Consider the following 26,640-nt stretch of genomic DNA (forward strand, 5'->3'; position numbering starts at 1 on the left):
TTTTCCTTCTGAAGAAGAAAATACACATTTGGGTAGAGACTTGATAAACAAGTGATGTCTGGGAACAACTCCTTGATCAACAAGATGCCAACTGTGTAGGATTAGGGGAGGGTCAGGGTAGGGCGTTAGGGTTAGGGTAGTAGGGTAGGGTTAGGGTTTCCTGCCTTTGACCCCTGCTGATTTGACCCTTTTGATCCTGTTTGAATGCAGTGCCCCCTTGATTTCACCTACCTGAGAGCTCCCCCGCCCCCCTTACTATACTGCCTTGATCCTGTATGTCCTACCTCCCTACCTTTTGGTTACCAATTGTTTGATCTTACGGTATAAAGTGTTTCCGTCCCTTCTGTGCTGGGTCAGTAAACTCACCGCATCATTAAACCACTTCAACCACTGTAAACTTTGAACAAGGACTTGTGACAAGTGATTTTCTTCAACACTTCAACATCAGGGTTTCTTCAGGTTGCAGGTTTACTGATTCACTTCAATGTGCAGCTCTGCAGAGTATAATACTGTTCTATCTATGTATGATTTGACTTGAATGCTGTTTCTCTTTACTTTTTCCCAAATGTGACTGTCTACTCTGACATTTTGATAAATTCAGTAGATGAAAAACCAAAGACAAACGATATAAGGTAGTTCTAACATAATCTATAATAGTTTGACCTTTTGGGAAATAAGCTTGCTTGCTGAGTTAGAAGAGAAGATTGTTTCTACTCTCTGGACTGGCTGGTTAGCTTAGCACAAAGACTGGAAACAGAGGGAAACTGTTAGCCTGGCCATCTACCAGCACCTCTAAAGCTCACTGATGAACATGTTTTACCTCGTTTGTTTGATTCAATTATTATTATTAAATTAAACATGTCAAGTTGTGGTTATGATGCCGTGACTTCCTGGATGTCTGGCACCCTCATGGTGAGAACAAGACTCCAGGAAATCACTGTTCCCGGCCAAGAACACAGAAGACCACAACCTCCTGTGAAACCACAACTTGTCGCTCAGCTCAGTTCCCACAGTGAACATCAGCGTTTCACCCTGAAGTTATCAATCATTTCTAGACATAAAGGAAGCTGATAAAACTCAAAACAGAACTAGAACAGAGTGGAGATTTGGAGCCACCAGCTGTTCACTGCTGCCTCTCTGTTCAGTGAGACGACTCTCATGTTCACTTGAAGAACAGCTGAATACCTGTTTACCAGATATACCCGGAGGAAACATGTCGGTGGGCATCTGTATCCCAAAAATGCAAAAAAAGTTTATTATGTAAAAGTGCTTTTTAACCCTTAGGAGTTTGGGGCTATTTTGGCCGTTTTTGCATACTTTTGAATTTGCCTTTTATATATCACTTTAAAAAATGTTTGGTATCTTTTTTTTCAGCACAACATCACCTATATGACCAGACAATCATTTTTTCACTTTGACACACTATGTGACTTTGCTTTTACGCTACAATATCCTGAAACAGTCATTTGATCACGCCGGCGTGATAGACGACTCCTAAGAGTTAACATATCAGCCACGCATGTTATTTGTACTTCATAAGTTTATTTCCTGTCTGTCCGTCCTTGCAGAGGAATCCCTCCTCTGTTTCTCTTCCTGAGGTTTCTCCCACTTTTTTCCCCATTAAAGGATTTTCTGGGGGGAGTTTTCCTAATCAGTATCGAGGGACTAAGGATAGAGGACGTTGTACGGCTGTACAGATTGTAAAGCCCCCTGATATTGGGCTGCATAAATAAAAATGGACTTGACACTGTGCTTGTGCAGCTTGGTGTGAGATGCAGCCAAACACTGTTGGCATTATCACAATAACACAACAAGATCTCAATAATGACTTATTTAAAGCTTTTCACAGCTCTGGCACACATACAGTAAATGTTTTAGGTGCTAAGAGTAAAGTAAGGATGCCTACAAAAAATAATAAATAAATAATAAAATAAAAATTGTTCCTGCATCTTGGAGAAGTTGCCACAGTTCTTCTTCAGCTGCTTCTGTCTCATCATGTTACTGACGTCATGATGTTGAGATCAGAGACCGTCTGTTGCAGGACTCCTTGTTCTTCTTGCAGCTGGAGATAGATCATAATGAGTCTGGTTGGATGTTTGGGCTCGTTGCCATGCTGCAGATGATCAAGACGCCTCCCTGATGCTGTTACATAATAAGATAAGTCGATCAACCGCAGAAGCTCTCTGAGTACAACAGCTTTTGTTTTGATAAGACACGAGCTGCCATTCTTGGTGAGAGATAGCATCAGTGTCGGAACGTGTCTTTAAACAAACTTCACCCGCTCTCAGTCTTAATCTTTCTCTGCTTTTCTGCGCCTGACCACCTCCTGTTTCTAAAATGTCACATTTCGCTCCAGCCTCCCCTCCTTCATCTGAAGTAAACCACATTTGCAGTCGAGTGACTTCCTGTTTGCTCATATCAGTGACTTTTATAACGTCTGCTTATCTGAGACAATCTGAACAACTCCAAAACAATTCACAGACCATGACTCACTGTTGACTCACGGGTGGCTCGGGTCCAACTGTGGGAACATCACAATGGAAATCCAGACACCTTCACGTCAGATCGTCTGGGAAAGAACAACAAATGAAGCATGAAATAGTGGAGTTAAATAGTTAATTCTCAAGTAATTTCCTCATTACTCCCCCAAGGATAGAGCTGGATATTTATAATACCACCGCAGGGTCAACGCTCAACCACCATGCAAACAAAACACACACACACATTTTATCTATAAACCCCCCAAAAAAGTCAACTTAACTTGTTTGTTCGATACCTGAGGTCAGTTAAACCAAGAATTTCTACATGATGCAACAGTGTGTGTGTGTGTGTGGGCGTGGGTGTCGTGGAGGTCAAACATCCAGAGAGAAGAGTGAAGCTCAAGTAAAGTAAACATCGATATACCTCACACACAGAAACCACAAAAACCTGCTTCAACCAGCGATTGCTTCATCCCCAAAATGTCAACTTTCGGTCGCGGTGTGATGCAACAGTCGAGCCGTGTTTACACCTCCTCCTGCTTAAAAGTCGTGTTTTCTTATGTTGCACAGATCAGGTGTCTCATTTATGAGTGTTGCGTACGCTTCCCATGTAAAAGTTATGATCTATAAGAACAAACTTGACCTGTACGCAAACTCTGAGTCATGCATACGCACAGTTTGGAGACAATGATTTTCTCTCATAAACATTCAAACCAGCAGTATTATGTGTGCTTCTGCTAGTGAGCCATAACTATTCCATAAGTAGCTTTCAATCTTTAAAGATATAATCCAACTCAAACCTCAAATCAAAGTCAGCTCAACATTTCGTCAGCGCCGTCTCACCCTGGACCCTATAAATGAGACCTGAGAGATGTTTTCATTAGTGGAAATAAAGTTGTAAGTGAACGCAACTCTTTCTACAAACATTGAGCCTCAATGTGTTCAATGCATCAACAGTTTTATGTTCTTTCTCTTTTCTGTGAGTTTTGCTCGTATAAGTTTTCCAAGTTGGATTCAGTAAACTCTTTTAAAAATTGGTGGGAAATCTCTCGTTTCAGCCTGATGAACGTCGTCTGTTCACGAGGAGCTGAACGTTCCTGAGATTTCATCATCAGCATAAAACTATTAGAAAATATTAATACAACTCAGAGCAGCTGCACTGTGACAGAAATAAAGAGGACATGAAGTTAGAACGTCTTTATAAAGCAAAACGCTCCATGAATAATATGAGAGGTGTCATGTGACCATCAGAGATATCAGAGGAGAGAATATTACAGCCTACAGTAGCTGATGTAACACTGTCAGAAACACCCTGAACCAGCTGTTTACTGACATAAACATCAGCACATTAAACAAACTCAGTAAAGTGATGATGATTAGATGGTGAACAGGATATTAATTTTGCATTAAGCTTGTTATTTTAGTTCATCTCAGTATCACATTTAAACTGAGACTGAGACTGTGGTAAACCAACATCTGTTTGAGTGTTTATTGATGTAAATGGTAGATTATTACTGCAGGCTGGAGGCTACATGTGCACCTGTGCAGCTCCTGTGTTTCATGGACTGTAAACAATCTATTTATGAGAACATGTTGTTTTAATTTGACTGCTAAATGGGCCTGAAGTGTTAATATCTGAGAGAGTTTTAATGAGCTTTATCAAACAGCAGCTGCTGCTGCGAGATATAAACAATAAGTTCATGCGCTATTGTTACTGGAGGAAAGTAAAGGAAGTAAAGGATTGCTGGAGGACTTGGGTGTGTTCAACCAGAGTCAAAGTTCAAAACACCAAAGAAGGTTCCCACTGGCTGGTAATGTAAGGTGATGTAATGTAACTGGAGGGGATTCCTCAGTGTGAGTTGAGGTAACATTGTCATAGTAATAATAATCGGGGAGATCGCTGCTGTCAGAGTTATGTAACTACATCTGTGGCGTCGTGCCAGCAGCCAACACATCAGTTTGAACAACTGGCGTCAGCATAAGGTTATCAGATTCAAAGCTGCAGTTCACGCCGACATAACAAACAGAAAGTATAGAAGGAACTCCCTGTCGGTGGGTTCGTACCAGGCTGATTATCTGTCTCCCCGTCTGTCCTCACAGGTATCTCTCACAGGAAGACGTCCAGGACCAGAACAACCCGTTCGTTCAGCTCGTCAGCGGAGTCGTGTGGCTGCTGAGGAACGGCGAGGTTTACATCAACCAGAGCCTGGAGGCCGAATGCGACAAGACACAGGAGACGGGTACGTACGGCACCGGGTCTACGTTCCTTTTAAAGATATTCAAAAAACCACAAAAACCATCAACTGCCTGAAGACGCTGGTTGACGTATCCTGTTCAGAAACAGCTCCAAAGAGTAAAAATAGTGATAAGATAATAACCAGCTTCACTAGCTTGTTGTGCTACATAACACAACCTCCTCACTTTATACTACATTATAAATTTCTCAAAGATCTTCAGTAGAAAGTCTCACTTATCAACATGTAGTAAAACATATTTTATTGAGGGAACACTGTGTGACCAACCTAATGAGTCTCTGCTTTGCACTCTGTGTTTTGGATGAAGAAATATTGCGTTAACATGTTTTCAACATCTTCTGTTGCATCATATTTCTCATAAATACAAAACAAAACACAAACACATTGAGTTGATGAGTCACCGTGACTGTTATAACCGGTAACATCATGAGCAGCTGATCTCGTTGCTGCGAGAGAGAAATTATCTAATTAGCGCTGTTATGAAAATAGCGCTCAGTGTTCGTCTGTCTCTCGTCTTCTTTCAGCTCCGTCGGTCCGTCACTCTGAGTGTTATTTTATAAAACTGGTCAGATATTATATTTATATACTAACATGTGAGTGCAAGGTGATAATAAACTGCAGATGTTAATGTACAGAAGGTGACGTATCCACATTTCTGGTCGCTGAAACACATAAGCAGGTTAGTTTCCAGACATTAGTTGCCATAGTAACATACACAGAGTCTTTTCTTGTAACAGAAAATCAAAGTTTTCCCTGAGTTTCACCTCATCAGACTGAGGTAAGTCACTCTGGTCTAGGTTTCCCTCCTTCCCTCCCTCCTCCCTCCAGCTGCCGGGGATCAGTTCACCCGACCGGGAGGCAGCGACTGGATCCGCTTCGGTTCAGCAGTAATTAAGTGTAACCGTATCTCAGAGCGCCGCCGAGCGATGTTTGCATAATGTAGAAACCCGAGAGTTACCTGACGTGACTCCATCACACCAACCCAGAACACAACACACTGCACTGTTTGATTAACAGTGACAAGAGTGAAACTGTGAGCACCAACCAAAGTTCACATCAGTGTTCTCAACTGTTGTTACAGCTGCAGAGACAGAAACACACTTTATAAAAGAGATGAGATGAGTTTTCACAGCACTGATTCATCATCCTCTGATTCTCTAAATCAGGGCGTAAAACTCTGATTCATTTATTTAACTGATAAAGATTAAAAAAACACTCTTAAATAAATTCATAGTTGTGTTTTTACCCTCAAATTTTCTGTAAAACTCTACAGAGACATCTGCCCACTGTAGACGGTCAATCATGGCATTAGTATTAGTAGTAGTATTAGTAGTAGTAGTACAGCATTAGTCGATTAATTGATGTAGTCAGTCTTTTAAAGGGGACATTTTATGCTTTTTGTGATTTTTAAAGCTTAAAGGATTAAAGAGACAGGAGCTTAAACAGCCTGTTTCAGACAGACGCTGAACTGAGAGGCTGCATAAAGGACCAGTAGAAGATAAATAAGGAGTTTTTAACTGTAAATCATGTAAAGATATTCCAGTAGAGCCCCAGAATATAAATATAGAGCTGGAAATTTACAGAATATGTCCCTTTTTAATGGAAAAATGTGAAAAATGTGCCTGTTTCAGCTTCTTAAATATGATGATTTCTGACTCTGGGAATTATAACGGTCATTTTTCACAATTTTACAACATTTTGTAGACAAAATTAATAATCAACGCATCAATAAAATAAGTTGCAGCTTTAATAGTCTAATTGTTTATTTGGAGCCTGCTTAATGTGAGTTTAAATAATGAATATTCCCTCTAATGTTTCTCAGATTATTTACAGCCTCGTGAATATGTAAAAAACTTAAATTTAAAAATCTGTATCTAAAGGTTAAAACCGTGAAATAAAACTACAAACTGTGTATTGAATAACAGGAATTTTGCACTTTGCTCTTCGCTAAACTTGAACTGAACTCTCAGTTTTTTGTGGTATTTATTTTTATCTGTAAAGTTTTTATATATTGTGCTTGTAGTTTAAATTTTTATAGTTTTATATTTAATTTTCAACTCTGTTTAGGAAGAGTAAGAATTATGTGTCAATTGTTTTCATGTCAAGAGACACAAAATACAAGATATTTTCAACATCAGATGAATATAATTTGTTTTAACAAGCCTTGTAGATCTTTTATTTATACGAAACATTTTTTTTTGTACTTTAATAGGAGTACTCCGTTATTTTGTGGACGTGGTGTCGGCCAGGACGGCGGTGGGTCACGACGCCGAAGGCAAACTGATCCTGTTCCAGATCGATGGACAGACGGAGCGAAGAGGGTAAGAAAAGGATTTAACTGAAGGAGAACAACGGGAAAAAGGTTAACCTTAATGTTTTTATCTGAAGCAGCTGCAACATTTCAAGTTTAATATACAAACACATGAGGCAGAGAACATGAGGTGTTGCTTGGTATCAACAAACATTAGAGACATTTAGACAAGTACAGTTCATTACAAAGGCATTTCACTACTGATGCCTCATATAAGAGAGAATCAACTTTCTGCAGACGAAGGGTGTCAGTCATGTTTTCCATGGAGCGTATATAATTGACAAGGTAGGCATCACCTTTACATAATCCTTCAGGAGTGACTCCAAGATACAGAGAGAAAAATGACACATTGATGCAAAGATCCTAGAAATTAAACGTCCCACATTTTCCCAAAAAGGTTGAATACATGGACACAACCAACATATGTGGGCACGGTCCACTTGCATTAATCCAAACTGCCTCTAGCAAGAGTCCTGGGTCTCATTTAACTTGGATTTCTGCTTTGGTGTTATAAAGAACCCAATCAGTATTAATTATAATCATATATATTGACATGGACAGTAAGATCAATCAAGATGAAAAAATTCAGCCCCCGTACAGTTGTCATGAAAGAGGAAATTAGCTACAGAGACCAAAACCGTTTTTTGTACCAGGCTGTAAACATGTTTATTTCTGCTGTAAAGTTGGGCATTTTAACATGGGGGTCTATGGGGATTGACTCGCTTTTGGAGCCTCAAGTGGCCGTTCAAGGGACTGCAGAACTTTATCCATTCAAAAAGAAAATCCAATGTTGTGATAATTGTCTAGACCCTGAATGTAGGACGACCCCACTTTTTCAGACATATTTCCATGAAAACAAAAAACGCCTCATATTCAGACCAATACGGTAAACTTTTCAAATGCATTTATTCCTGTAGTGATCTGTACTTTACAGCCTCTATACGTTAAGTGTTGATCTTTATTCCAGTGTTGTCATTAAGAGGCCAACCTTGCAGCTTGAATATCAGTCGGTCATTCTTTATATCAAGCCTGAGAGAATCACTGTCGTCCCAACATCTGAGCCGATCACTCAGCGATGAAGCTTGATCAGTTTGACTCTGCGATGGGCGTGATGTGATTGCGTTACCGTGGTAATCTGGTAACCGCAGCAGCTCAAGGATTGAGTATTTTACATGAGGTCTCTTTTTGTTCCATATAAACCTAGAAATGTGTTTATCCCCATTCTCTAAACTGTTTAAAAGGTTCCTGTACCGGCAGAGCTGTGAATAGATAATAATTTGAGAAGGGTTCATCTTGATTGATCTTACTGTGCTGCCCACCTGTCCATGTCAATATATATGATTATAATTAATAGCATACAAGGAGGACATTTATGGACCCTGAGGTACTGAATATATAATAAATGCCAGTTAAAATTATAATTATTTGCCAGTTCTTGGGCGGGGGTGTAGTTAAATGTCAAGGCTTGTGTTTTGTGAATATTAACTACATATCCAGACTACATCTTTAATAAATTCATCAGCAAAGGTAACCCTGAACCTGGGTTTTGTAATGATCCTGCATACAGGCAGGCATTATACCCTCCAAACATCTTTCCTGTCTAATATTTAGTGCCAGAGTTTCAATAAAGAGATTAAAGAGCGTCGGGCTAATGGAGCAGCTCTGTCTGTAGAATTAGAGAGAGTCTGCCATTAGTTTCTATCCGAGCAGTTGCGAATGAATATTCAGATTCAGACAACTTTATTTATCCTGAAAGGGCAATTCAGTTTAGCAGGATACCCAGACCATGCATAAGAAAAACAAAAAACAAACAAACAAAAAACAGACAGATCTATGCCAGAGACAGTCAGTACACAAATAGGTACATAATAAATAAGTAAAATCCTAGTCCCAGCAATAACAAGCCCCAGAATGATTAGTTAAGACAATAAAACTCCACAAGTATGGAAATATTATTCATTCCACATACTGCTATCGAGGTTTAACAGCCCGATGGCAGAAGGAATGAAAGATTTGGAAAGACGATTTGCCTTCACAAGTGGTGCAACGACGGCCTGAGGGCATTAAAATGAAGTCGGAGGACAGGATGTGGTCGGGTTGGGAAGCTTTTTTGACCACCTGCCTCTCCCACAGAGAACGCAAGTCTCTTTTCCGGATACCAATTATCTTAGAACAGACCTTCACAGTATTGTAGAGGCCGTTCTTGCCCTTGAACATAGTGTCTTTGTGCATTGTTTAAATCCTTTACTGAACCCAAATCTGTCCATTACTTGGTATAGGAATACTTAGCTGTCAGAGTCAAAAGCCTGCACTGTTTTTCCCTGTATTAATAATCAATAACATGGAGAGTCTCTGTATATTATCATGAGTTTGTCTGTTTCTTATAAACCCAGTTTGATCCTCTTCTATCAAGAGTAGCGTCACCTTTATCATCCTCTTAGGTCGTATTCACACTAAATCAGGCGGGGCGGCGTTCAGCAGAAGGGTCGAGTGGAGGTGTGGGGGGAGGGGGAGGGGTGGGGGGGTGTGGGTGTGTTTATTTGTGCTCCAGAACATAACCGCTGTGACACAATCACAAAATAACATTTTATTGATCTGATTCACCGGCTTTCTCATTACCAACGCTCCCTCTCTTCATTCACTCTCTAGCTCGCTCGACCACAGCTGCTCTCTCTCTTTTTCTCTCATCTTTTTTGAAATGAGTCGAGAAGCCGACAGCAAAGTCTAACTTTACTTTTAACGTTATCATATGAAGATAAATGTACTCCCCTACTCCCCTGCCAAAACAGCTGCAGCCGAAACGCACAACCCCCACTCAGATGACTGGGAGGACTGGCGTTTTCTCTGAGGCCTTAGTCAGAATTGATGTTTACAATTTATAATCTGGACTCTTATTGGCTGATAAGAGTTACAGTCCAGCTGATCTTTGCCCTCTTTTGGTAAATAAAAGTCTCCCTCCCATCATGATGTGATGGAAACAGGTTTTAACTAATGAAAACAATGATCCTGGTGGATATCCATCAGTGCCTGTTTCCTCACTTGACGTTTCAGAGGAGAGTTTGTCGTTGTGCTTTTTGCAAAGAGAGGAGACATCTAAAGAATTTAAGAAGTGTTTGAATGTCACTAGCTCTCTCTGGTTGGGTTTATAGTGATCAGTAATATATTTCACATGTTTTCTGGTTGTTATTTTATTTGTTTTAAGGTCTCTGACTTTATAAATGAAGCTTTCTGCCTCATAGTACGTTTGTTTCATGAATCTTATTTTCTTCTCAACCTTGTCACTGTGGATTTGATCCGTTTCCTGTTTAGTAGATCTCATTTCCAATAAGGCAGATGGATCCGTAGCAGAGCTAAGAAGTCCTTCCAAGTCCCTAAATTTAACTTCCAGATCAAGCAGTTTGTTTTAAACTTTTTTTTTAAGAAGTCAGCTAGAAAATTGACGAAATGGAAAAAAAGGAAGCAATATTCTTATTTACCACCCAGTAAGTGGATGAGAGAGTTAGTTTCCCTCTGGGGAGGAAAGAAAGAGAGGAGACGCAGCTGTGGACGAGAGAAAAAAAAACATATGATAATTTATTCCATTAACATAAAGTGACTCACAGGCCTCTGAGTCAATACAAAAGTGCCTCGACAAGGAATTAAATATGCACAGTTTACTTCTGCATGCCTGAACCACCGCTGTGAAAAACATCTTCTCACTGTGAAAAACATCTCAGAAGAGTTTGACTTGATGAGGTTAAATAAAGTTTTTTTTTTTGCAATTTTCTTTGCCCAATTTATTCAAAACACAAAACACATGTTTGTTTTAATTCGCTGCTTTTATTTATGTGAAAATGTTTTGTCAAAACCTCAAAAAACAAGCTGAACGTTTTAACGTCTGTCACAAAGACTCCAGTCGATGCATCAGAGGATCATTCTGAGAGTCAAAAGATGTCGAACGAATATCAAAAAAACGTTAATAACAGTGTCTGACTTGGTAGATGGAGATCATTGGTTTGTAGAATATGAACATATTTTATTACTAATGTTTAAAATATGACAAACTTGGATCAATGTTGAACATTTTCTTAACACGAGAAGCTGTAGAAGAAGTTAACCTAAAATAAAATGATGTCTAAGACAAGCAGGAAATACAACATTCAACACAACAGACACATTTCAGTTGGTCCTTAAAAGATATTAAGATAAAATCAAACTTTATTGATCTCAGGAGGGAAATGTTGCTTTACAGCAGCACAAGAAGAAGCCAGAGAGGTTAATGATACATGATACAGATAAATAGAAAAACATGTTGTATATTTATACAGATAATAAAAAGGATCAGAGTTACAATGCTGTATATTAACTGGTTGGCATAAATATATGTCTAAAACCAATAGCGCCATTATCTTCAATCCAGATATTTAAGGAAAGCTTTGACTAAACAAAGCAAACAAGACAGACGAGCAAACAGAAACCAGTAGATAATCTGAACAAACATTAATCCAACATGTCTGTTTACTTCCTGAAACCACAGTAAAACAAGTAGAACAAGCTCTGAGAAACTCTCTTGAATTACAGCAGAGATAAGAAGAACATGGTCGTACGTGATAAACATGTCATGTTCACAAGATAGTGAAGATGAAGATGGTTGTGACAGTTATTATCAGTTATTATACACCGCAAACTGGAGCTGGTTAGTGGTGTCACGGCTCTCAAGAAACATCGAGGTTTTATTGTAAATGTGTTGTCAAAATCATTATTAGATAAGAAGTGGGAGACGTGCTGATAGGCTGCTTGGAAACAGGAAGTAGTTCATGTTAAGATAATAAACTGATGAAAAAGAGGAAAGATGGAGGCAGAGAATAAAAACAATAAAGATGATAAATAGGAGTGAAGTGAAAGACCTTTTAACCTCTGAAAGGTTTGTGAGATGAACTAACGCTGTCAGCCTCACGTCACCTCAACCCACTTAAACCTCTCCACTGATCGATTCTATTGATCGGACTTTCCCCTCCACCACCACCACCACCATAATCATCATCAGAGCAGCGGTGACTCTGGAGATGAATGTGTTGCTGTTAACGATCTGGCTTTGAAAAGCAGGACAAGCTGACATGTCTGCACATGTCTGCTGCTCTCTGTGTGTCAACACTCGATATCAGACCAGCAGCAGCTCAATAAAACCTGAACTGACCCGACAACAACCTCAACCTCCGTCTGACATCAACAACAACCTCAACCTCCGTCTGTCATCAACAACAACCTCAACCTCCGTCTGTCATCAACAACAACCTCAACCTCCGTCTGTCATCAACGACAACCTCAACCTCCGTCTGTCATCAACAACAACCTCAACCTCCGTCTGTCATCAACGACAACCTCCGTCTGTCATCAACCTCCGTCTGTCATCAACAACAACCTCCGTCTGTCATCAACAACAACCTCAACCTCCGTCTGACATCAACAACAACCTCAACCTCCGTCTGTCATCAACAACAACCTCAACCTCCGTCTGACATCAACAACAACCTCAACCTCCGTCTGTCATCAACAACAACCTCAACCTCCGTCTGACATCAACAACAACCTCAACCTCCGTCTGACATCAACAACAACCTCAACCTCCGTCTGTCATCAACAACAACCTCGACCTCCGTCTGTCATCAACGACAACCTCAACCTCCGTCTGTCATCAACAACAACCTCAACCTCCGTCTGTCATCAACGACAACCTCCGTCTGTCATCAACCTCCGTCTGTCATCAACAACAACCTCCGTCTGTCATCAACGACAACCTCAACCTCCGTCTGTCATCAACAACAACCTCAACCTCCGTCTGTCATCAACAACAACCTCGACCTCCGTCTGTCATCAACAACAACCTCGACCTCCGTCTGACATCAACAACAACCTCCGTCTGTCATCAACAACAACCTCGACCTCCGTCTGTCATCAACAACAACCTCGACCTCCGTCTGACATCAACAACAACCTCCGTCTGTCATCAACAACAACCTCAACCTCCGTCTGTCATCAACAACAACCTCAACCTCCGTCTGACATCAACAACAACCTCCGTCTGTCATCAACAACAACCTCGACCTCCGTCTGTCATCAACAACAACCTCCGTCTGTCATCAACAACAACCTCCGTCTGTCATCAACAACAACCTTAACCTCCGTCTGTCATCAACGACAACCTCAACCTCCGTCTGTCATCAACGACAACCTCAACCTCCGTCTGTCATCAACGACAACCTCAACCTCCGTCTGTCATCAACGACAACCTCAACCTCCGTCTGTCATCAGCAACAACCTCCGTCTGTCATCAGCAACAACCTCAACCTCCGCAGTGGTCTGTAGTCTTCTTGGAGAAGGTGTATTTAAGTCATTACAGGGTTTCTGCAGGTCCTCAGAATCGGCCTCAGAAGGTGTTAAAGTCTATAGATGCTGCTAAATCTCACTCACTGATCCTTTAAATAGTCTTAAATGTCATTTACAAAGGTTTTTAATATTTTCTCTTTGCTGCCGTAGACCGTCTCCAGGATGCTCATCATCTCCTAACGAGCAAGTCTTATTTTTATTGGTTAATCCATCCATCAGTTTTATGCTGCTAGGTTGCATAAATATAATAATAATAAACATGATTTCATCAGGTGTTGTTGTTGTATTCTGCTGGGAAGTCTTGAAAAAAATGTGCTAGAATTAATCAATAATTCTTGGTTTTCCATCATACTGTCTTTCTTTGGCCAGTGTGATGACTTGTTTCATACAAGTCATAAATCACATTTAATTTACTATATAAAAGCTCTTTAAAAAGTCTTAAATTGAACTTGTTGAACTCTGCAGATGAGTAGAGAGAGAGAAAGTTAATTGATGACTATTTTGATAATTGATGAATCATTTTGAGGTAATTGTCAATAACAAAAAAAAACATTAAGCTCCAGAAAATAAGTGTTTGATGGATGAAAAATTGTGAAAACTCGATGCTGCGTTCAAAGATGGCGCCACGTTCATTCACATGGAAGTTACCCAGTGACGCCAAATAAACTCTCAGGATAACCCGACTGCTGACCTGCTTCATGTTAGAGGTTGAAACGGCAGTGAGTGCTATACGTCATCAACACTTTCTCCTTTTTCCACCAACACTCTCTCCTGACGTCGTCTTTCCAACGTTTTAGTCGTAATCTCTGTTTTCTAAAACATGTATCGCTGCCAACAGCTCAACACTCGACGGCCTCAGTCTGTCAACGTCGGGAGTTTTAACCCTCCGTTAGTTATTCGTATGTTATAAGTTGTTCAGAACAGAAATGTGAAATAACAACGACACTATCTTGATGTTTTGTTTTCTGATTTGGAAATTATTCAAAATGAAGACAGAGTTTAATAAGGTTTATGTTGTAGATCAGGATCGTCGGTCATTTGCATTATTGCAGATCTACATTTTTAGAACAAAACATGGAAGTTGTGACGTCACTTCCTCTCAGGTACCTGATACTGTGACGGACTGACAGATGTGCTGACAGATGTGCTGACTGTCTGACTCATGTGGTCGTTTCTGTCTCTTCTGTCTCTACAGTATGAATCTTTGGGAGATGGCGGAGTTTCTGAAGAAGTATGGAATCATCAACGCCATTAATCTGGATGGAGGCGGGTCTTCCACCTTCGTGACCGATGGCTCATTGGCCAGCTACCCGTCTGATCACTGGTGAGCCGTTAATCCATCGTCTCGCCTCTACCATGAAACGTTTCGACAGATCCGATAAAAATGTTTTATCTCTTTTCCTCCCTCCCAAGTCAACCAGACAGCAGGTGGCGCTGCGCCCGCCGCGTCTCCACCATCCTGTGCGTCCACCCGCGGCGTTGTCAGCCAGCGAACTGCAGCGGACACGGCGACTGTGTGGACGGAAGCTGTCGGTGTCAGGAGGGCTGGCAGGGAGATGCCTGTGACTCTCTGGTGTGTCAGCCGCCAGCCTGCGGCGTCCACGGCGTCTGCACCGCCAGTAAGAACCAGACCAGTGACTCCAAAAACGTCATTTTCAGAATTTAATTTCATTTAGTAATTTATTTTATTTAAGCAGGATTGTCTCTTGAGATATAAACTCATTGGAATAAACTTAATATAAGAAACACCTCCCAGTACAACAATGATACAAGAACAAACACAAACATCATTCACTGATATTTATGATATTTGCCACTTCAGAGCGAATCTGTTTGTATAACTGCTTCTTGCGTGACGCCCGTTTCATTTCTTTCTGTCTCTTGTGTGTTGCAGACGGCTGCGTCTGTGATGCTGGATGGAGAGGACAGAACTGCAGCCGAGGTAAACAGAGACACACACACACACACACACACACACACACACACACACACACACACACACACACACACACACACAGTTGTAAGTATCCTCATTCATTGACACGTTGCCCTTTAACGTATTTCCATACATCCCTTTATTAACACCCATATTTGAAGGATTATCACATGTCGCCCGTCTCTATGACAGCCGGGTTTCACTCCTCCTTCAAGTGTTGACATTATTCAAACTAATTAATTTCTTTAATCTTCAAGCTGCTCTTTGAGGAAGTGAGTTCAGAGCAGTATGTCCTCACTCCCAAAGTCTTATAGGACACATACTCTGCTCATTTCCAGCTCTATATTTATATTCTGGGGCTCTACTGGAATATCTTTACATGATTTCCAGTTAAAAACTGTTTATTTATCTTCTACTGGTCCTTTATGCAGCCCCTCAGTTCAGCCTCTGTCTGAAACAGCTCCTGTCTCCTTAAGCCCCGCCTCCTGATGAGACCACTCTGTTCTGATTGGTCGGCTTCAGGAAGCCGGCCAATCAGAAAAACCACATAACAATGTTATGAAGACTGAAATAAGCTAAGAAGAGAGAAACAATACTGAGAAAGCTAAAACAACCTAAAAACATATAATTCATTTAACATATAATTTATAAAAGACTTGAATTCAGCCAGAGACGTTTTTATTTCCCTCTACAAACCCAAATCACTCCAGAAGTTCTCTTTTTTTTTTCAAATTTATTTTCTCATAAACAGTTTTGTTGCTTCCAAATTACAGTTACAATTCATATTAAAGAACATTTACAATCAAACTGTTAAATTACTGAGAAACAAAAGTCATACGTACATTAAATACAAACACCTACATATATACATACAGACACATCACATGAGAAATGATCATTTCTCCTTTTTACAATTTAAACATTTATATAAATATTTCCTTCCTCTGAATCGTAACCACTAATCAACTAATCAGCAATCAATCTCTTATTGATCCCTTCAAATTCTGTGTAATTTTCTGCCAAATGCTGCATTATTTTATTGATAATTAGTCTTATAAATGTGTTTGTTGTTCATACTGTATATGTGAGGAATGTTTTTGTCTAACTTGTCAGTTTTAATTGCTCTTATATAAAATTAAAATTAAATAAAATTAAAATTAAACTGTTAAAAGTAGCTGAAGCAGAAAACACGTCGTTATCTCATCATACGGAGTGAAGAACAGGACAAACTGCTGATATAATGAGGTTTTCTTACTTCTGGACCAGGACCTGGAGGTTCTGGTTTCACTTACTTACAGAGATGCAGATCAGCTGTTATTCAGTTTTATGCTTCGGTTTGTTGTTTCCATGGTAACGTTTACGGATTTTCCTCTTTGCAGAGTGCCTCCCCGGTTTCTACGGCGACGGCTGCAACCAGACCTGCGCCTGCGTTAACGGCGGTTCTTGCAACCACGTCCACGGACTCTGCACCTGCCCCCCTGGTTTCCATGGCAACACCTGTGAACAAGGTAGAGCTGCATCTACTTTCCCTCTTAGTTCATCTTTTTTCATTGGTTTTGTTTAAATATAAAAAATGTCAGTTTATCATCTTTAAAGTTTAATTTCTCTCCGTCAGTGTGTCCTCTGGGTTTTTTTGGCGTGTCCTGTGCTGAGAAGTGTCGCTGTGACGACCAGTGTCCATGTGACCCGCTGACAGGAAGCTGCAACGCCACACTGTCAGTAGAGACCAACTACGTTTTACACACAGGTACACACACACACACACACACACACACACACAGATATTCAACAAATGTATAAAAATCAATGTTAAAGCTAAATTATATAATATTGAATTAGAGCTGCAACGATTAGTTGATTAATCAATTAGTCGATTGACAGAAAATTAATTGGCAACTGTTTTGATAATTTAATAATTTTTATAGTAATTTTTAAAGAAAAAAAACCAAAGATTTGCTTAATTAGATGACAGTAAACTGTATATTAATGGTTTTTGTTGGTCAAACAAAACAAGACGTTTGAAAACGTTTCCGTCAATCTGTAAAATTATAACCACAATTTTTTACAATTTTCTGTCATTTTATAGATAAAATGATTAACTAATTAATTGAGAAGCTAATCTGAAGATGAATCAATAATGAAAATAAAGAGTTAGTTGCAGCCTTGTTTTGAATAATAAGAAAATAAAACATCTCAGGATAATAAAACACTTTAAACAGTAAAATCCATCAGAACAAATATACAGAATGAACATTTTATCTTTGGTTGTTTTTATGTATTTTCATATTTTACAACCATGAAATCTGTTCAGCTGCTTCCTCCAACATGTAGGAAGTTTACTGTCGTTTGTGTGGTGGCGGGTTTCTGATCCCAGTGAGGTCACGACGGTGGCGGCGGCGGTCAGTCAGTCTGCAGCTCTGAACACGACTACTGTTCCACTTCCAGCTTCATGTTTCTGTTGCTTTCTGTAGTAAACACACGTAAAAACTCACTGCTCTGATTGGTTCACACGGCCTGATGTACTCTTCTCAATGTTGGGAACACACGTGCACATATGTGAGGAGGTCATGTGACCTGACAGCAGCACATCCACCACAGATACCAGATTAAAAGACTCATCCATCAGACATTTCTCTGTTAAACAGCGGCTGAGATTGACACTAAAATGAGAACAGCTGGTCCACCTTCAGTGAGCCTGAAGTCTGAGTCAAGTTAAGCTAACGCGTTGTTGCTAACCTCCTCCGATAGATGAGTATCTTCTTTGTCTTGAGGAGCTGCAGCATTTATTAACTGACACACAGCCTGTACTCTTCATTTACTGCCAGACTGACAACTAACTGCTAAACTTTTCCTCTGCTCCAACTACACACACACATTTACACACATACACACACATTTACACACACACACACTGCCTTATTCCCTAACGGAGCTACGCTACTCTTGTACCTTTCACACAGATGTCCTTTGAAGAACGAAGAGACGGAGGATGACTAAAAAAAAATTTTTAAAAAAATAACACAGGGTCATCAGTAGCTCGTTGATATTAATGATCGTCTGAAATTTTAGCAGCGGCGCTCATAATCCTGCAGGAGAAACACTGTTGTCTGTAATTGAATTGATTGCTGTGATGCTCCTCAGTGTTTGTAATAGTTGGACTGAGGATGTTCTTGTTAAAGCCTGCTAGTGAAGTGATTTAAGGTCACTTGATTTAAGGTGTTGCCAGAACATGAGGCTCCTTTTTAGGGCTGCAACAATTAGTCAGTTAATCAATTAGTTGATTGACAGAAAACGTATCTGCAGTTTTAGTTGTTTTTTTAAAGCAAAAACAACAAAAAAATCGCTGATTTCAGCTTTTCAAATGTGCTGAATGAAGCTTTTTTCTGTCATACTTGATAGTAAACTGAATATTTTGGATTTTCTGATATTTTACAGACAAAAAGACGAATCAGTTAATGGAGAAAACAAGTGTCAGATCACCAGTAGTGACAGTAATCAGTAGTTTCATCTCTAGTGTTTCTCTCTGCTGCTGCTGCTGCTGCTGGTGTTTGGTGTATTGACAGAGTGAAACAGAAAGCGTGAGACTGGGAGACGGAGACACGCATGGTGTGAGAGGCTGAATGTGTTTTATATCAGTGACTCTCTGTGTGTGTGTTTATCATTGTGTGTGTGTGTTTTGTTTTTTTTTTTTATGTGCTTTCACATTTAGCAAATGTTTGACTGTTTGCGTAGAGCGAGAAGTGAAAACAGTTCTGTCTTTGTTGCCGTCTGTCCAAACAGAGCAGCAGCAGCAGCAGCAGCTCTGAATGTATCGACTGAACTGGGAGGACTGGAAATGTTTCACATCTGCACATCAGCTCCCCCCAAAAAAAACCCCACTTCTCCAACCGCTCGTGGTTATCTGGAGCCGTCGGTGTAACGTTTATCCAGACGGGCCTTCGTCTGGCCTGCTGTCCAGTGTTTATTTAGTGGTTTTAACGTCTTTCCATCGTGTGTATTTTATTGTTTTTATTTGCTTTTTATGGTCTTATTTTGAATAATTGTTCTCTTGTGAAGCTCTTTGCTTTGTGAAAGTTGTTTTAACCTTGATTAGAATAATATTCCAAACAAAAATCTGCCTTTTCTACATGTTTTTACTGGTAGAATCAGTTTTTACATGCAAGCAAAGTAAACATCCAACATGAACATGAAACATAATAAAGCTGCAACTAATGATTATTTTCATCATTAATTAAATCTCCTTCCTTACTATCTGCTCTTTCTGCTTCCTCTCAAGCACCAGCTGCCAAATATCGATCGTTTTCTCTTTTCTATAAGAAAAATGTCATGTCTGAATAAAGCCGTGAGGATTATTAAAGGACGAGTATGCACGTTTTCAACAGTCATTTTGTGCAAAAATGCATTTAAAAGTCTGTGTGAAGCTTCTATTCATCTTCATCAGTCTGAGTTAGTCATATCAAGTGGATATCTGACACATTTACAGTCTTTTTAGCATCAAATTCCCTCTTTGTGTTTCCCTGTTGAGCTGCAGGAGGAACGCGGCTCAACTTAGCCTGAAAAGAAAAAACTAAGATTAAACTTCTTCTTCTTCTTCTTCTTCTTCTTCTCTCCACAGCTGGAAACTGCCTGGCCAAAAAGATGTTTACATCTTGGAGAAAGGAGGAAGAAGCTCACAGAGAGAAGCCTTATCTAACAGAGTAAGTGTCAAAGCTTCAGGTCACATGACCCCACCCCTGACCTTTGACCTTTTCACCTTTTGCAGGGCCGTCTTTCACGTCTGTTCAATAAACCTTCTCCTTCATTTTTAGCAGCTTGAGCATCTTATTTTGCTAAAAAAAAATAAATTAAACTTCAACACACATGAGACAAAAATAAAACAAACCCAGAAGAAGAAGAAGTTTTATTCTCTGACAGTCGGCAGGTCGACAGATTTGACCCTCAGATGTAGAAAACGTTTAGTGAACTGAGGTGTGAAATCTCTTCCATCTGCCAGGCGACGGCTTGTAAATTGAAACCACGACTGTTCGGTTTATCTCTCTCGCAGCCACTTAAACACACACACACACACACACACACACACACGTCGTCAGCAGGGTCTGTTTCCTGTCAACGAGGCTCAAAGTTAAACTCACTAATAAAACACTTTTTTTTTAAAAATATGTAGAAAGAGAAAATCACCAGGACGCAGCGGCGCTACGTCTCACACAGAGGCGTGAGATATTTTAACGAGGAGTATAATAATCATATCTCGGGAGTCGTGACCGTTTCTGTCCTCTGCTCTGATTAACGTCCGTGACGACGACGACAAAAATAAATAAATAAATAAATAAACAACAGGGAGGCTCTCCAGGCCTGCGTCTGGCTTCTTGTCCTCTCTAACATGTAAACACTCTGAGGACGGACGCATTCATTAGCCTCCTTACCTTTCACATGCAAGTTAGGGATTGTTAGTTGTTGCCATGGTTACCGGAGAGCGCTTTGTGAAGGGGTACTACAGATGGAGGAAGGGACTTTTTTTTTTTTTTTTTTTTTTTTTTGTTAAATTCATCTGTTTTAACCCTTATTTGACCAGATAAGTTGGTTTAGAAAACATTTGAACAGCTGGAGCAGTGATACAGGTATGGAAGGTGAAAGATGGCAACTAGTTTAATCACTTTTAATAATCTTTTTAATCATTTATCCAGAAAAAACTGCCAAAATCCTGCTGTTAAATGTGACTATTTGATCCTTTTGTTTGTCAAATATGAAAATAAACTGAATATTTTTTTCAGGACCAGGTGGGTTTTGTGTAATTGTTCAGGTATTTTTAATGTTTTAATGATGAATCAATTAATCAAGAAAATAGTCAGTAGGTGAGACAGCAGTTTGCACACATTCATAAGCTGTTTTCAGTCATGGAATATGTAACATTTCTGGATTCATTTATCTGTTTTTGTCTTTAGTCAGAGGCGACTGTTACGTTAATCCTTCATACGGCTTCATTCAGATATGACGAGACGCAGAAACAGATAAAGATTGTTTGATATTTACCGAAAAATCTAAAAATATTCTGATAAGAAGGAAGGAGACTTTTCAGGCTGCATCACTGATGGATTTTAAAACTTATTTTGCTGTTAAAGATTTAATGAACGAGGACTTTTATTGTTTCAGGTTGATTTTCTTTCCTAAAGTCTCTTTCAGAGCTGCAACGTTTCTTCTGTCAATTATTTTCTAGATTAATCGATCAGTTGTTTGGTCCATTAAAATGTCAGAAAACGGTGAAAAATGTTGATCAGTGTTTCCCAAAACCCAAAAATATTCAGTTTACTGTCAAAGAGACTAAAGAAACCAGAAAATATTCACATTTAAGAAGCTGGAATCAGAGAATTTGGACATTTTTTTCCTCAAAAAATAACTCAAAACGATGAATCGATTATCAGAATATCTGGAGACTAATAGTGTGTAAGGAATCAAATCGTCTTCCTGTAACAGTGACTGTCGTCCAGATGAGAGAAGATGTTTAAACATCTGAGTCGCCTCGTTGCTCAGCGCTGTGAGCTGCTCGGAGTCTTTGGCATCTGTTTTTTTTATTTTTGTCCTGAGATTCAGCTCTCAGGTTACAGACAGACTTTCTTACTTTAACGGTGACACAAATACCTGCAGACGCTACTCAGGGCTGAAAAACAGCACCGTTAACTTCAGGTTATATTTTTAATTTACAAAACTCCAAATATGACAACATACATCAGAAATTATAGACAGGACGAGGAAACAAACAGTTATTAGTGCATCAGGTTAAACAGCATTATTACATTTATAATTTAAATCACCATTATTTTATTTTTATTTGTTTGATTTTTATATACACGAGTACATTATGATGATGATGATAATAATATAATAATAATAATAATAATACCAAAAAGTACTTTTCGTCTTACTGTAGTTTGGAGAAATTTGTTTGAATCATACCTCAATACTTAAAGCAAAAGGCTGGAAATGTTCTATATTTATCTTACTGTCAACAAATCTCATGTTTGGATCCAAACCATCAATGAACTGATCTACTAACAGGTGTTTGTTTGTATTAAAGCTGAAATATCTGATTAATAACACGTCAGTGAGTCACAGCGCTGCACTGGGTCACATGATCCTTCATCATGAAGAGTTTGGTCACGTTAGTTTGTTTAGAAACGGCTCCAAAGACTAATAACAGTGATCATGTTTTCAGTCTCTAGAGAGTAGTTCTGTGTAAGGCAGACGTTACTGAGCATGTGCAGTAACCCTGCTGTGTTTCTGTTAGATTTAGTTCATCTTTGCAGCAACTTTTTGCTGGAAGGGTTTGTTTGAAATGTGTCAATACGACGAGCGTGAAAGAAATGGTGATTGTTTACTGTAAAGAGACTTGTGTTCTCGCACATGCTCAGTAGCGTCTTCCTTACACAGAACTACTCTCCAAACAAACGGCTCATTGTTAGACTGACTCCAAAGAAACAACTTTAACATCTGCTAATGTTTACACTATGAAGCCTGTCTGACCCTCCTCTTCCTCTCCTCAGACGATCATGGCTGATCATCACCTTCACGCTCGCCGCTCTGCTGTCGGTCAGCCTGCTGGCTCACGTCATGCGGGCGTGTCGCGGCTCGGCGGCGCTGAGTCACTTCCCCGAGCGCCGTGACTACTCCTACGTCCCGCTCAACAACATCAACGGAGTCTCTTCACGCGCCAGGAGCTCCTCCGGGAAAGAAGCGGGCGTCGGTTTGGAGGACTCCGACTCTCAGGATGAAATCTGGTCTCCGCAGAACTCAGGGACGTTGTAGCTGTCGTCGGGAGGAACGACGTCTGTGGACCAAGAAGTGACGATGAGAAGAGACGAAGAGAAACGACCGACTGATCGATTTAATCTGAATCTTGTCAAAGTTCCATCGACGATCCTGCTCAAATGAAAAGGAAGTTTAAAGGCGAAGCACAACAGTTTTCCAGGAGAAGAAGAAGAAGTCTTTGAATTTAAAGATGAAAGATGTCAAAGCTTTATTTTGTCTCCATCGCAGCTCCAGGTAGGACGTTTTCCACTCGTAAACCGATGAACTAACAGGCGTTCAGACATCTGGTGGTTACCGAGGTTTTAATCTTCTAACACAAAAAGGTTTTTTTAAATGTTTTCTCTCATATGATGCACTGAGCTCCGTGTTTGAATGTAACACAACTGTGAGATGAAATAATGTGCAGATTATATCAAATCATATCAGATTAAAAAAAAAAAGACGATAAAGAAGAAGCACAATTCTTAGTCGTAAGTGGTAAAATATCCGGTCAGGTTTCTCTTCAGCTTTGTATTAAATCAAGATTTCATAACGTTCACGACATTCTTCATAATAACTCTTTTTGTAAAAGTCACCAAACTGTCATATCTGTCACGTCGATCACAGGTTCTTTTCTGCCTGTTTTATACATATAAATAAATAAATATTAATATCAGGATTCAATTCTGACCACAAAACGATGAATCTGCGTCTGATTTTGTTTCTGCGTTCACCAGAGTCTCTTTACAGTTTCAGAGATTAAAGGAATCTTTGATGTGTTGCATTTATACTGGTACCAGTACAGTACTGGATGTATGTGGGGGTCCCGTTCATTTCTATGAAAGTTGCTCAGCGGTGCATGAAGCCATAAAAGCCACTTCCTGTAAATATACTGAGCATGCTCAGTAGAGACTTCCTCCAGCCGAGACCACTAACTTCTGTTTTAGCCTCCAGTTAACTTGAACAACAATTCGATCACGCGGCTCTTCTAGACTTTCGAAACGTGATCAGACCAGAAGTCGTTTGTTTTGATGCTCAAAACGATTTACAGACGTCTCTCTCACAGTGTGAGTCTGACATGATGTAATTACACAGTTTGGCCACTATGTAACTTTGGCGCCGTTCCTGAGGGTTTGACTGTCAGTTAGAGAGAATTGAAAATATAAACATTTAAAGTCTTTAGCCGCACTAGAGACTGATGTTCATTACACTCCAGCTGTTGATCCTACAGATCAGAGAAAATGTCTTGTTGTTATCTATTTGTTATTTAAATCAGTCGCTGAAGGTTTTATCTTCTATAAAGCAGCCGTTTTAGGACAAACTGCGTTTCCGTCCGTTTTTATTCACATTTTCAGTTTGCGTATAAGAAAAAACCTGAGTGGAAACAGTGAAGTTTAAGAACATCACAAATAAGTTTTTTTACGCTCAACTGATGTGGAAAAGTTGATGTATTGATACATGATGACGTACGTGAATCATGTGACTGAAGAGCTGAAAACATCAGATCTGTGACATCAGACCTTCCTCACATCAATACATGAAACTAACAGAAACGTCACATTTCTGTCACGTTTTCCATCGTTTGTCGCTCTTTTAATGACGTCGTCTCGTCGTGTCTTCTTCTTCTGCAGCGGTTTAATGGCACCGACTGGAGAATTAGCGCCGCCTGCTGTTTATCTGCTGATATATTCTGGAAATTTGTTAATTTGGATGGAAACTTGACTTCAGACCTGGATTAACAACAGTCGTACGTAGACTCAGCTGTGCTTTGAGTTTAACATGTTCAAGGCTTCATCAGCAGCATTTAAGGGATAGTACGCAGATTTTTAAGTCACTTAAGTTCATCCTGTCATGAGCTCAGACATTCAGAACAAGCTCTGGGTCATTCTGAGGTCATGATGTCTGTTTAGTGCATTTTTCTGCAGCTCACAAACACACAGCTGCTGTTTTTCTTTGTGGTTTGAAAGTTTCATTTTCTGTATCCTGAGTTGTTTTGGTTTTTTTTTTTAAATATAGTGATTTTAGAAACAGAGGACTGACTGTGTGAAAAGGAAACGAGGTTTCTTCTTCTCTGCCTCTCTGACTGGATTATTATTATTATTTTCTACCAGCAGCTCTCTGGTGTTGCTGTGAGTAAAAACTTCTCTTGTTTCGGTTTGTTGTCGGTTTGTAGAGTCGAGCTCAGACGAGGCTGCAGGTTCTGTCCACGAACGTTCACATGAACTCCGAATCGCTCCAACGACTACGTGTGAAAACCACAATCTGTTCTAGTTTCACTTTTCAGCAGCTGAGTTTCTACATGCTGGATTAAATGAACGTAGGAGACGTTTCTCACATTATATGACAGAACGCAGTAAGTTTATATCATACTTACCGGTGATGAAGTCAGAAGATATTATTTCTGTTTTGCAGGATGTTTGCTTTAACTGACATTTAGTCAGTTGCACAATAAAAAAGATTTTTAACTAGTTTTCCAAGCGAACCGTCTTATATTGGTTGGAAATTTAAAATGATGCAATTTAACATCAAAATATACAAATATAACTGACAATGAAACTTAAAATTTAGTTTCATGTCATAGAAAATAAAGAATGAGTAATTCCATCTTTGAGGATTCTGTAAATAAAATATGAAATTAAATATAAAATAATAATAGAAATGGAAATCAATATATTATTATATTTATTTGTCATGTAGCCCTGCTACACATAAAATCAGCTCAACTGTAACAAGGTCAGACAGAATCTTTTGATGAGGCTGCAAAATATGAAGCTTCAGCCGTTTAAATGAGTCAAATCAAGTAGATATCTTTCAACGTTACAGTCTTTTTATTCTTCCACCTGCAGCTCAACAGGGAAACACTGTCCGAGGAAACACAAAGAGGGAATTTGATGCTAAAAAGACTGTAAATGTGTCAGATATCCACTTGATATGACTAACTCAGACTGCTGAAGCTGAATAGAAGCTTCACAGAGACTTTTAAATGACTATGTGGACATAAGGGGTGTGCCCGAATACAAATACATTATTCGGAAAAGCACAAATAGTGGGGGAGGGGGGGTTTACGAACATTTGTTTCATACAAGTATTTCAAAAATTATTTGTTTTCAGGAAGAAAAATAAACCAGATTAAATACCAGCGTGCAGGTCGGTTACATCACTATCTCAGTGTCTCTCCTCTGCTCCGCTGTGACGTCTATCAGCAGGTCTCAGTGAGGGGAGTCACATCCACCTGCTACATGACGCACATTTCCTAATTTGGACATCAGTCACAGAGATAAAGCTGAGCTACTGACACACTGTTCATGAACACTTATTGTAACACCTTAATTTTCTAGAATTAAAAGCGTAATAAAAACAAAAACAGGATTTTTAAGCCTCTTTCCACTTTTATTCGAATACAAATAATTTAGCTGCCTCAACAAAATACAAATCTGCACATCCCTGATGGACACACTGTGGATTTAAATGATGAAAAAAACAGTTAATTGGTCCTGTAATTACTGGGTT

The 26,640-nt window shown here is 39.5% G+C and overlaps 1 protein-coding gene across 1 annotated transcript in view; it reads left to right on the plus strand.

Annotated features, from left to right (window-relative positions):
• The window catches only part of LOC122987637 (N-acetylglucosamine-1-phosphodiester alpha-N-acetylglucosaminidase-like), a 29,403-nt gene extending 5,581 nt beyond the window's left edge, over positions 1 to 23,822 (plus strand). The window contains exons 4-12 of the mRNA XM_044359621.1: positions 4,581 to 4,720; positions 6,948 to 7,056; positions 14,608 to 14,736; positions 14,826 to 15,031; positions 15,307 to 15,354; positions 16,728 to 16,856; positions 16,964 to 17,095; positions 19,964 to 20,045; positions 22,887 to 23,822. Coding sequence (XP_044215556.1) covers positions 4,581 to 4,720; positions 6,948 to 7,056; positions 14,608 to 14,736; positions 14,826 to 15,031; positions 15,307 to 15,354; positions 16,728 to 16,856; positions 16,964 to 17,095; positions 19,964 to 20,045; positions 22,887 to 23,148 — 1,237 coding nt within the window. The 3' untranslated portion in view covers positions 23,149 to 23,822. The remainder of the gene's footprint in view (positions 1 to 4,580; positions 4,721 to 6,947; positions 7,057 to 14,607; positions 14,737 to 14,825; positions 15,032 to 15,306; positions 15,355 to 16,727; positions 16,857 to 16,963; positions 17,096 to 19,963; positions 20,046 to 22,886) is intronic.
• The last annotated feature ends 2,818 nt before the right edge of the window (positions 23,823 to 26,640 follow it).

The sequence above is a fragment of the Thunnus albacares genome, chromosome 8 (genome assembly GCF_914725855.1).
Source record: "Thunnus albacares chromosome 8, fThuAlb1.1, whole genome shotgun sequence".
NCBI classification, from domain to species: Eukaryota; Metazoa; Chordata; class Actinopteri; order Scombriformes; family Scombridae; genus Thunnus; species Thunnus albacares.